General features: G+C 31.2%; 2 protein-coding genes across 2 annotated transcripts; both read left to right on the plus strand.

Moving 5' to 3' along the window:
* Positions 1–5,196: 5,196 nt before the first annotated feature.
* Positions 5,197–6,609, plus strand: LOC134253602 (uncharacterized). Its single transcript, XM_062736157.1, has 2 exons — positions 5,197–5,444; positions 6,329–6,609. Exons 1-2 carry the CDS (start codon positions 5,207–5,209, stop codon positions 6,607–6,609), a joined length of 519 nt encoding a protein of 172 aa, XP_062592141.1. The 5' UTR covers positions 5,197–5,206.
* A 255-nt stretch (positions 6,610–6,864) lies between these two features.
* On the plus strand, positions 6,865–7,735 carry LOC134253549 (uncharacterized). Its single transcript, XM_062736078.1, has 3 exons — positions 6,865–7,052; positions 7,165–7,312; positions 7,691–7,735. The coding sequence occupies exons 1-3, from the start codon at positions 6,918–6,920 to the stop codon at positions 7,726–7,728; spliced, it is 321 nt and encodes a 106-aa protein (XP_062592062.1). The 5' UTR covers positions 6,865–6,917; the 3' UTR covers positions 7,729–7,735.
* Positions 7,736–12,909: the final 5,174 nt, after the last annotated feature.

Here is a 12,909-nt window from a genome sequence, read left to right on the forward strand (position 1 = left end):
TTGAAAAAGCTATTTGTAGCATATAGGTCACTGTCAAGGTCACAAGGTTATTGACCTTGGTATTATTAGAAAGAAGTTGATTAGTGGAGTACGCATACCAAATGCAGGCACGTAGCATCGGTTTTGAAAGTTTGGGGGCCAACCAGAGAAATTTTTTTACCTTACCAGAAAAAGTTGACAAGCAAAAAAAAAAAAAAAAAAAAACAGAAAGTTATAAGTTGCCCCCAAACTCGAATATCCTATTTCGTGGGGTGGGTGGGGGGTGTAGTGGCCAACTTTTTCAAAGTTACTTTCCCTTCCAATTTTTTCGTACATTTCCTTCATATCAACTAAAAAGGGGGGGGGACCACCCTTTCAATGAACATTTTCTATAGTAAAGGTAATGTTGGGGAGAAAAGTGGGGGGGGGGGGGGGGGGGGGGGGGGGTTGCATGCAGTCATTATATACATACAACGTAAAATGTGATCTTGCCCTCATCTAGAAAACACACACCTCGAAACCTTATCTTTCTTTGATCTGTGTTAAGTCTGTCTCTCTGTCTGTCTGTTTGTCCGCAAAAACTTTAACCTTAGCCATAACTTTTGAACAGTAAGGGTTAGGGATTTCATACTTCACGTATGTAGTTCTTGTGAAAAGACCCTTCATTGGATATCAAGAACTTTGACCGTTTGACCTTGACCTTTGAGTTTGACTATTTTCAAAAAGCAAACCTTGATCATAACTTTAAAAGGGTTATGGCTAATGCTTTCACATTTTACATATTTAATCCTTGTGACAAAGCCTTTCATGTTTTGGCAAGACTTTTGACCCTTTGACTTTAACCTACTTTTAAAAAGAAAACCTTGACCATTCCTTTTAAAGGGTTAGGGCTAGTGCTTTCATACTTTCCATATTTAATCCCTGTGACAAGACCTTTCATTTGATTGCAACCCTTCAACCGTGACCTTGAAGTTTGACCTACTTTTTAAAATTTTAACCTTGGCAATAACTTCTGAATGGTAAGGGCTAGAGCTTCCATACTTTACATGTGTATTTTTTGTGGCAAGGCCTTTCATAGGATACCAATGACCTTGACCTTGAAGATTTCTGTACTTATGAAATATCTAAACCTTGGCTCACTTTAATATTTCACAATTGTATTTCCAATGAGAATACCCTACTTTTGGTACCAATACTGTTTATCATTTTTTAATCGCGAGAACTTTATTTTCGCGTATTTACGCGAGACGGTATGCTCGCGAAAATTTCATTCTCGCATATAATAGAATTTCTCAAGATTATATAGAGCAATGACTAATGATTAATGAAAATTTTGTCTCGCTAATAAAGAGTCAATGACTATTTCGCGAAAATAATGTGTCGCGAATACTTAGTGATCTACAGTATATTAAATTTGCATTTGGCATGTTGCCATACGGGGGTCATCCGTGTTTCACAAACACATCTTGTTTTTTTATACCCCCGTAATCGAAGTCTTTTACAGCAATTTATTTGTTTTTTTTTTTTATTTCTGAGATAATTTGAATTGTGTTTTTATTCACTTTTCAAAACGATGCTACGTACATCCCTGGTTGTATGGCAGAAAATATTTTAGTATTTCACTGTAGTGATTCTTAAAGTTATATACTAGTATGGTTTGTCTGAGATAACAATACGAATTTAAGTTGTAGATATATATGATGTATCATGTGATTTACCTTCTAATTAAAAATATAAACTATAAGAAATCAAATAAACTAATTTTTTCTATAGATACATGTAGATAGATTCTAAACTTCCTCTGTTATCTTAAATATCTTTGAAACGCGAATGATTTTAATTGTTTGATTTACAGAAAAGTCTTATCTTTACTTTTATATAAAACATTCAATAATAATCATTGTTGAAATTAGTAAGCAAATTAAATTATTTGTTTCCGTGTATAATTTCTTACTTTTAAGCTCACCTCATCCAAAGGCTCAATAGAGCTTTTCTTATCAAAATTTGTCCGTTGTCTGCCGTCGTTGTAAACTTTTCACATTTTCATCTTCTTCTCAAGAACCACTGGGCCAATTTCAACCACACTTGCTACAAAGTATCTCTTGGTAAAGGGGATTTAAGTTTGTTTAAATGAAGGGCCATGTTGTTTTCAAAGGGGAGATAACAAGAAATCTGTGAGCCAATTCTCACTAGGAAAACCCCCGCTCTGATGTGAATAAACATTATCATGTTAATATACACAAGGTTCATTACGGACAGATGCACAGACAAACAGGAAGTTGACATCTGATTCATATCAAACTTAATCCCACCATATGGCATGCCTCAACAAACAGTGCACTAAAATGTCAAGCATCTGCTATGATAAGTTGATATTCTTGATATAAAAAAATATGTCATTCATTCTCTGATATCACAAATTCGAATTTCTGATAATAAAATATTTTTTTATTATATAGAATTCGAATTTTTGATATCAAAAATGATTTTTTGATATCAAGAATTCAAATTAACTGATATCAAGAATTTCTTTTTTGATATCAGAAAAACATCAAAAATATAAAAACGGCGCATCATAGAAATCAATTCTTTGATATAAAAAATTCGAATTTTTTATTCAAAAATTACGTTTTTTGACATCATAAATCCCGCGGTTTTTTTTATATAAGAAAATGATTTTTTTTTATATTAAAAAAAATCACTCGAATTTCTGATATCACAAAATGGTTTTTTTTATATCAACAAATACCTTAAAAATAAAAAAAAAACGGCGCCCCATACTTATTACTTATAAAAAGTCCAACAAAAGAACTGTTTATTACATCGGTCTAACAATTTCACTATTGACCGGTCTTACATAAGAATTGTTAGACCGCAACGTCACTCGTCTGTTACGTCACAATTAATTAATCATCGTTCAATATCGGCGACGCGAAAATAGCCGAAGTTAAGAGCTACAAGAGTTGTTGCTAACAGCACGGAAGGGAAGAGTAGGTTTTGTGATAAATATTTTTTGTGATATAATAGGTATATAATTGATTTTGTTCTTTCTCAGCTTGATGTTTTATATTTACTGAAGAAGCCATAATTTTCCATATGAAATAATTGATAGAGTGTATTGATTAAATTGAACAATCTTAAGTGAGCAATGAAGGGTATAACAAAACAGTTATAGACTGGGATTCGGGCAACATATGATTTGTTGGACCTGAAGGTGAAAATGTTGCCCTTGGCCTGCGGCCTCGGGCAACATTTTCACTTTCAGGTCCAACAAATCATATGTTGCCCTCATACCCAGTCAATAACTGTATAGTACTTCATGTGCATGCAATGTGTATTTTCATTATTATACGCTCAGTTTCACTAATTTTCAGTTCACGCTTTAAAAGCTTTTGTAAGAAGCTGTCTGATTTATTTACATGATCAGACCCTGTCGGTTTTGGCGGTTTTTCGTAATTTCCTGGAAATAATGTCTGATAGGATTAATTTTAACACTTAACAATATTGGTGATGGTCAAAATTTCGGACTACCGGACCATCGGACTATCGTATCGTAGGATTACTGGGCTGTCGGACCGTCGGACTACTGGGCTGTCGGACTATCGGACCGTCGGAATACTAGGCTTGAACCCTTATTCAGTACTATTAAAGTGCACGATCCTATAGCCGTGCCGTATTTGCACCGGCTTGAAAACATGAATGGGACTGGTCAATCCTGAAATATTGAAGTTTAGTTGTTTTGATGATGATTGAGATGGTTGTCCTTGCAACACAATGGTTTTTGGAATATACAAATATTGATATATTCGTCGAAAACTTTATGAAATAAATTCGATAGCATATACATCTTTTGAACTTGTTTTCTACAAATACTCATAATTGTTCTACTAGATTCAAAATAATAAAGAACAGGTACAATGCAAATCGGGGGAACAAACATTTATACATTTGTCTTGTTTACAAAATGAAAACTTGCTTTAAAGCCAACGGAAGTATAAATGTTAAACCCGTTAATTTCTAAATTGATGTTAATTCAGATATCAAGTGCATTGAACTCTCATTTCTCATGTTTGCTTTCGATATTTTCTGAGGAGACATTTTTGTTTATTCAAGGCCGATTTTGGAGAAGTACCGGTATGGTGTAGTCAGCTAATTTATAATTGGTGTATATGTACTTAATTTTTTATGGCGGATAAATAGCGTATATAAGTCACATATAAAATAAAAGCTCAATCATTCCATAGAAGTTCCTATGAACAAGAATGTAGAACCATTTCATATTCATGAACTCCAATGAGCATAGATTTAAACAGATGTTGTAAAAAATATCTTCTTAGTTTTGAAATGATACATCTTCAAGAATTCAACACAAATGATTATGTAGTGTTCCCTTTTTCAGTTCACCATCGATGAAATCATTAATGTATAGAGAGATCCAGAAACTGGGGCCTATATGAAGTCAAATGACCATTTTATATTTCACATTCACATATAAATAAACGAAGCATCGACAATTTTATCTAACAGCTTTTAGAAGAATTTCGAAATAGGACTGTCAATACATCAATGTGTTCCACTGTAACTGGTTTAAAAGAGTGCTAAATTTTACTTTACCAGATATATCATTAGATTGCAGCCTGTATAATTCAGATATGTTTAGATAATTAAAAGCATGAAATCCCCAATGTTTTCTTTTTTTTTTATATTTTCATGCACTTATTTATTTATCAATAGACTTAAACAAAAACCAAGCAGAACACTCATAAAAGCTATTTTCCCTTTACTCATACAATGTATCATGTCTCTGGTTTTGAAATAAATCTAATCGATGAAAACTGTATTGGACAAATTTGTTCTCATTTGAATACCTCAACTTTATATTTAATCGGCTAAACGTGGTATTTTCCATCATTTGATCTACGCAAAGTCAGGATATGAAGATAGGAACTATACCAATTTTAGCAATATTGATTTTTGTACCTACCATTGATATTTCTAAGTGTTTGCATCCAGGTATATATATAAATCATGTTTGTTATTTTTAAAGACTTCTAATTATTATCATTAAAAATTAAAAATACCTTTTTTTAATTCTAAAATTGTTATTCTTGATTTTGAATTTTTTTTACCCTCCTACAAAGCTACTTATCAATTTCTGTTTACTAAAACATGTCATGCATAATTTTTTTTTTACATACCTTTAGATTTTCAAAACCGATGGCTTTTCATGAAAAAGTCTGCAACGGATTCAACAAGTACTGCAACTATTCGTGAGATTTCAACAAGATCCTCCACGGCCTGTGTACAGGAGTGTTTGGGAAACGCCTACTGTGTTGGAGTAATCTACAACAGGAACTCTATGAAATGTCATCTTCAAACACGATCCAATTCTGCTGCCGTTGTAAAGCTAGAAACAGATTCTGTTTTTTATGATGTGCAATTTGAAAACAGTGTGAGAAAAATAAGTGAGTAGGCTTAATATTAACTTCAGATATTTATCTCATAAATTGAAATGAATCTGAGTTGTTACTGGTCCTTTTTATGTTGCCTGCAGAGCGGAGCGACACTAAGGGGTCACTTTAGCCGTTGTTACTCCTGTCACACCTTATGTCTCTAGAACTGCAAGAGATATGGATTTGATGTTTTGCACAAAAATAGCTAGGACTTTGGCTTTTGTGGTTTAATATTATGGCTTTTGACCTACCTGTAGTCATCTAGTTGTCTTTGAAAATGACTTTGATCTGCTTTTTGAAAAAGTGACAGTTCCGATAGACATTTTCTTTTTGATATTTAAGAGGGAGTCTATGCAGCTTAGAATGCACAATGGTTGTTGTTAAACGTTTTGAAAAGTACCACCATTAGACCACTCGACTAAGTTTAGGTTAAAAATGGGGAAAGTGGTGGTGTTTGGAAAAAAGTTGTTGGTACTTCCACATTTCTTTTTTTTTTTTTTTTTTTTTGCTTGTGACCTACTTTGCAAGATTTGTTGCAGAGGGTTAATTTTTATGTAGAGACTTTGATAATTATCATTTATACATGCTTATGAGCTCATTACAATGTACTTTACACTGTATGAAATAATCAGTAATGTCATAATGCTTTTGTCTTGTTCACTATTTGATTGATTGTGGATTGTTGTTTGTCCGGAGAGGGACGTTAAAAACATACAACCAAAGAATCAATCAATCAAATCGTCAACAAAACAAAAGCATATTCCTGAGAGGGACCCTTGAAAACAGTCGAAGTGGTTAATGTAGGAGGTGTACGCACCCCAAGTTGACCGATCATTCCAGCTCTCGGAGACACAGTAAATACTGTATTATTTCCTAGAGAAATATTTTTATTATAGATCCAGCTAGCTGTTCGGAGATAAAGAAATGTTCCTCATCTTCCACTGACGGAGAGTTCTGGGTGTTTCCCGATACATATGACCGACAGACGGCCATTAAGACGTACTGTGAGGGTATGACGTCACCGGAAACAGCTTCTGAGTATATCACTCTACATTATGACAACTACTCTATTCGGCGCGATTTGAACCATGGCAGTAGATGTTACACAAAAAATACAAAAAATTTGATGAGAACCACATTTTCCAAAGTAAAAATAAACGTTGAGGCAAGTGTGTAATCATCTACTTTAAATAATTATTATGATTTTGATCAACAAATTTTTTATAAAAGAATTTAAACTTCTTCAATTGCTTTAATTAACTTTGTTCGGAATTATTCATAGGTAAAATGATTGAATAAAATGGTAAATCTTCGTTCCAATTTGAACAATTTTAGTAGAATTGTACAATGTATTTTATAAGTTTTAGATCAATCACCATAAATATTACTCTAAGTAAACAGTTTCCTATATTCAATTTCTATTTTAAGTCAATGGTCATTGAGAACGAAGACTTCAAATTTGCTTCAACAACTGGAATAAGTGACATGACGGAGATACCATTCGGAGTATCTTATGATTGTACTGGAGAGTCCTGGTGGGAGAAGAGATGGGGGCCTTGTAAGCTTTATGGCAGATTCCAATTAGATATTCGTGGCACAGGCCTTGCTATTTCAGAGTCGGTAATGTTTGGGTTTTTTCAGAATTATTGCTGCAGAAGTTCTAATATTGTTTGGTAAACAGTTACATGGAATGAAAGTGTTATTTAACAAAATTTACTTTGTTGCCTTAAAGGTGGGTTGGATTGCGGACGGATGGAGAGGTGAAATTCGAGACTTCACTCGATCATCAGATTCTACAGAAGTTAGCTGTCTTGTTATTGGTTGGCCTGCAAAGTGTACACCAAATAGCACCATGAATGTTGAACCTCTTAACCCACAAGGTAAGAAAAAAATACTGTAAATAATTTTTATGATCATTGCTTTGAATTAATATATAGAAAACATTTTTAGTTACTTTCAAAATAATAAATTTGACAATTTAGCATGTTTTGAATAAAGTTTAATTATATAATATTGTGTATATATTTTTTTCTCCCTCTTGTTTTTATCGAGGATTAACAAAATCAATGCTTAATTTGTTTAAAACAATAAACCAGTCTTTTTTTCCTTTTTTTTTAAATTACTTTTTTTAAATATATTTTTTGAGTTTAAGCGGTGCTTAAAAGAGGGAGGCAGAAATTGTTCGAGAGTAAAGTTTCTTGAGATAAACAGCAAAATAAAGATCTGACGTAGATTTCTTTTTATTTTTATTATTTCAGAGGTCTCTGGAACAGCACAGACAGTTATTTGTGCGTAAGAAACACATTGCAACTTAATAAAAATAAATCTCCATACGAAGAAAGCAAATTTCAATGTTTCATATGCAAAATGTTTTTGTAATTTACATAAAATATATTTTGTTATATTATTGCAACCATTCAACAAGAATCTTCAATGGCATTATCTGATCTGTTTTTAATGTCATGTCTGTTAGTATTTTACACAAATAAAGCTTGTACATAATAGATGCTTATTATTTGAAATATTTTAATAACATAACTCATATCTGATGTAAAATTTGTTGCTTTAGGGACGTGTTCCAAACTCTTAAAATTTTAATCTAAATAAATACAGTGTGCTTAATTTGAAAACTTATATGTAACTAAAGGGATGTATTAGAATCACTGCAATTTGTATCAAGTGTATAAACCATGTGATTGTAAACGGGTTCTTTAAAGGACAGGTTTTGATTTGTGTTGGTTTCAAAAACTTTTGGCCATTTCAAAGGTAAGTAAATGAAACAAGACATTCAGTTAAAGATGCATAAAAATAATTTTAATCACTTATTTCACCAAATTTCACCGCGTAAGCGGGTTATGTAATTTTTTTCTGCAATAGCTGCGACCGTTATTTCCACACAAAGAAAGACATTTTATTGTTTATATTTATATCTGTTTAAGTAATCATTTACAGTAGGATTAAAAAGATTAATTAATGTATTAATGATGCGAAGGTCTTTATACGTTTCATTGATGGAACAGCCACTGATCAAGAAATCTGTGCAGGCGACATGCCGACTGTAGTTCATGCAGTAATTAACGCAATGGGTTTTCTTAAGAAATAAAAGAGAAAATATTCAGCGGATGTAAATATATATCTATAACCGTTACTAACCGTGGTTAGAGCGCCTGCTCTAGAGTTGCGAAGTAAGATGTCGATCCTAACGTCGCGGGTTGGAATCCCACCGTGGGACATGAAGACCGGTCCTTTGGATGAGACCGTATAAACCGAGGTTACAGTAGGTGTTGGTACGAAAAGATCCCTCACTGCTCAATGGCCCTAAGTGCCGAGTATAGGACACAATTTTTAGCTCTCCACCGGCAAGTGCTGGCGTCTTCATATGAGTGAAAAATTCTCGAGAGGGACGTTAAACAATATACAATCAATTAATCTTTCATTAATGTGAGATTCTTGTCTGGTTTTGACTAGATAAAATATAAACACATTTGCTTAATATATGTCTTATGTATTAAGATGTAAGGTGTTTAAAAGATATTCAAAAATTTGTTCTAATATTTCTAATGTACAAATCTATACGAAAATGTCTAATATTTCTAATGTTTTGCTGAGCAGGCATAAAAAATCGATGTTGACTGCTGAGCGAGATGTTGGACCGCTTTTGTCAAACAATGGTCGGTGTTTTATTTCATTTGCATTCGTTGATGTTTAACAGTTACTGAAATGACAATATGACAATTATCTCTCCTTAAAGCAATGAAGTAGAAATAAGGGTACTTAACACAAACAAAAATTTGATGCATGGATTGATATTTATTTTTCCCTTATTTTGATTTTTAAATGACATGAGTCAATATATCCATGAAATATACAGAAATCATAGATTTCCCTTGGTGCTTAGGTATGAGGCTTTGATTTGCTTTCTATATAATTCCAAACAAAATTTTGCACAATTTTTTTACCATATGACGAAATCTCATAAAATTCTCTGACTATACTTGGTAAACATTATTAAGGTTACCAGTTTAAACGTAAACCCATCAGAAGTATTGTTTATTTCTGAAAAAAAGTTTGTTTGTGTTATTTATCCTTAAATCTTTATATAAGTATGCTTCTCCAAACAATTACAAACTTGTTAGCTTTTTAAAGCATCGAATCTAAGAAGATGTATGAGCAGAAAATCAACAAAAAGCGGTTTTTTCCGCTCTTAGTTTAAATACAGCAAAAACTAACGGGTGAAACACAATATAGGGCGCATTAAGAATACCACATTGTTATATATGATTTTAAGAAATGTTATTTTCTTTACATGCAATTTATTGTAATTCATTTATAGGAATACTTATAAAGGACTTGTGTGCAAAATTTTGTTGATCTAGCCTTAACAGAATTTAAGTAAATGCAAAAAATGTACCCCAAAAGTGACTTTTTTTCAGCGTTATGCAGTTGCGCTTTGAAATTACAGCATTTTTCAATTAAAATAATTGTTAAATATCATACATTTTCATGCCAATGATCATTATCAGAGTTCAGAATTTATTTTACAAATTATTTTGGTGCTTGAATTTTCAGAATTGAATAACAACTTTTGAAGATATAAAAGAAAATATAACAGGGATACAATGTTATACATTTATAAAAAACATTATATAAAAAAAATGTCCATATTATTTAATTTTTCAGATTTCTGTCTAAAATCACAGTATTAATGATCTGTTAATTACAGAAAAAAAGTTGGGTTGTGTAACCATTGTAATGAAATTTCATCATGTTTTAATGTGGAAAATTAAGTTTTTACAAAAAACTGTAGTGTCCGTAACCACTTAAATTCTGTGAAATTGGAAGGCCCTATAAATATCTTAACTAATTTCCTAGAGAGGCATTTCAGATAGATGCCGAGATGTGTTGTAATTTTCCTGATCATCACCACTGTTTCTCTGTTATGAACACAAATGTGGTACGGACACTACAAAATCCTGTAGTGTCTGTAACCTGTACTTGAGGCAGTTTGAAACAGGCTGTGTTAAAACACTAATGCTTAGTCTTTTCACAAAGGTCAGAGGTTTGTTTAACAAGTTAATCAATGTACTTTATTTTCTCCATCATTTTGATAATGCAACTAATTTGGGAAACGCAGAATGCACCATTCCATATACAAAATCCTTGGTGTTACATCACCTTGATATTGGCAGATGCTATTGACATCCTAGGATTTAAGTCAAATAGCATTTCATTATTTTTTCATTGTTTAAGTTAACTGGTGTTATATTTCAGAAAATCTTATTGAAATTCTTCTATTTAAGGTTAAGTTTCATCCTATCTTAAATAACGTGTAGAGTGTAGTGTCCGTAACCAAAAGTTGAAAAATGAAATATCTTTAATTTTTTCTCCATAAAATTTACAGATAAAATTTTGAACCAGTGTATTATTAAATTTAGAGATAAAAAGGTGTTTATTTGCTGGAATTTTTTTTTAGATTAGTTGGTTTTTTCTTTACTGCAAGTACTTAAAATAATGACTGGACATCCAAAATGACACAAAAATAGCTAAAAATTATTATCATGAGTTACATAATCCATATTTTTTGTGATATATTGCTTCAATTGTCTAGTTGCTTATTAGGTAATATTTCATAATGTGTTTAATGCAAGTAAATTTGCATTCAGAATGTTAAACAGTAGGCTAGTAATTTGGTTACGGACACTACAAAACAATTCAAAAAAGAAAACAACTAAAATTACACCAATTTCAGATAAAGTATTGTATATTTAACTGTTTGAAGAAAAATAGAATGCTTCATAGAATGAAAAAATAAATTAAAGAAATATAAGTGAGCTTTATTCTTCAAGGTTTGACTTTTCTACTTGCACATAACAAATGTATTAAGTTACATGTGTATAATTTATTCAAAGTATATTGGTTATGGTATGCTTTTATCAGATGAGGTTGAGATTTGAAGAATAAAAAAAAAATCGGGAGAAACTGGAACGAGAAATAAAATGATAAAAAAAAGTTAGGAAAAGGGTTGAGTAACAAAAACTTCATCCTCAAGCCTGTGAAAAATTAAAGTATTGTGTAGTGTACATTACCCTTAAATTTAGTTAATTGACTTCGTTGATCAGTTTACCTATATTCTAAATAGTTTTCATAAAACTTTAATGAATTAGAGAACTTTTCTTCTGCACTTCAATTATACAGTTATGTGAAAATAGGAAGTGTCAGGATTTCCTAAACTGGATTTTCTTACTATTGGCATTAGTTCTGCGAGTAAATTGTTTTTACTTGAAACGATATCTAATTTTCATGCACTTTGTATTTAATAATCATTTAAATCTGATTAATAACTCAGAAGTTTATAAAATGTTGGGTTTTTTAACCACAAACCAAAAGCCAATCATAAATATTTGGATCTTGTAGTGTCCGTAACTTAATGAAGCTATATCAAATTATTTTAGAAAATAATAAAAATGATATTTCCTATTTTAATGGAAGTATTTATATTTCAACAAAGGCATAAAAAATGTTATTTATTAATAGTTCTTTCTTTATTTATATTGGTTTTAAAGAGTTCACATAAATTGAAATACTACCATTTTAAACAAAAATGAACGAAGTAAGAACGGTTTTCATTTTAAAGTATAATGCCACATTTTTTAGTCCAACTTTTGTCCATATTTTGTATTTTTATTTGTTGTTTGTTTGTGAGCAGTTGAAAAAATTAAAGTTTATAAACAGTTTTCAATATTTATTTCAAAAACAACAACACCTGTAGTGTCCGTAACCTGTGTAAATGAGGTTATTATCAGCTTGTAAAAAACAAAGTTCTAATGTGAATTTCACAAAACCGTTTATGTTTCAGATCCTTGAGATAATCTACTTTTTAGAAAAAAAAATTTTGGGCCAAAATAAAGACATTAGTTTTTTTACCCTCAAGTGCAACCTTACTGTTCCCTTTATTGTGTTTCACCCGTAAGTATGACAAGAATCCCTCTTCAAGCAATGACGTGGAAACTAATTAAAATCTTTATTTGATGAACATTGCATACAGTATATTAGCAATGACAGAGCCATGTAGGTATTTTTTTTTTTTACCGAACTTCGTACAACCTCGGAGTCAGATATACTGAAGTTTTTATATGCATCAGTTTCATGATCATATCCGTATTAGTGCCATTTTAATAATGATTTAATTATAATGATTTAATAAATCGTTTGTGATTTATTAGTACAAACGATTTACTAAATTGTACAAACGATTTATTAAATCGTGATTTATTAAATTGTACAAACGATTTATTAAAGTACAAACGATTTAATAAATTGTACAAACGATTTAATTATTTACAAACGATTTAACAAACAAATTGTACAAACGATTTATTAAATTGTACAAACGATTTGCTAAATTGTACAAACGATTTATTAAATTACAAAGATTTACTAAATTTACAAACGATTTATTAAATCGTACAAAATTACA

The sequence above is a fragment of the Saccostrea cucullata genome, unplaced genomic scaffold (genome assembly GCF_032062105.1).
Source record: "Saccostrea cucullata isolate Sc308-1 unplaced genomic scaffold, CSIRO_AGI_Scuc_v1 ctg110, whole genome shotgun sequence".
Lineage (NCBI taxonomy): Eukaryota > Metazoa > Mollusca > Bivalvia > Ostreida > Ostreidae > Saccostrea > Saccostrea cuccullata.

Bases quoted from the DNA above. Each gene is read 5' to 3' on its own strand.
- LOC134253602 (XM_062736157.1), top strand. From the start codon at position 5,207: ATGAAAAAGTCTGCAACGGATTCAACAAGTACTGCAACTATTCGTGAG. The intron at 5,445-6,328 runs GTGAGTAGGCTT...TTTTTATTATAG, and splicing joins AAACAGTGTGAGAAAAATAA to ATCCAGCTAGCTGTTCGGAG.
- LOC134253549 (XM_062736078.1), top strand. From the start codon at position 6,918: ATGACGGAGATACCATTCGGAGTATCTTATGATTGTACTGGAGAGTCC. The intron at 7,053-7,164 runs GTAATGTTTGGG...GTTGCCTTAAAG, and splicing joins GCCTTGCTATTTCAGAGTCG to GTGGGTTGGATTGCGGACGG. The intron at 7,313-7,690 runs GTAAGAAAAAAA...TTATTATTTCAG, and splicing joins TGAACCTCTTAACCCACAAG to AGGTCTCTGGAACAGCACAG.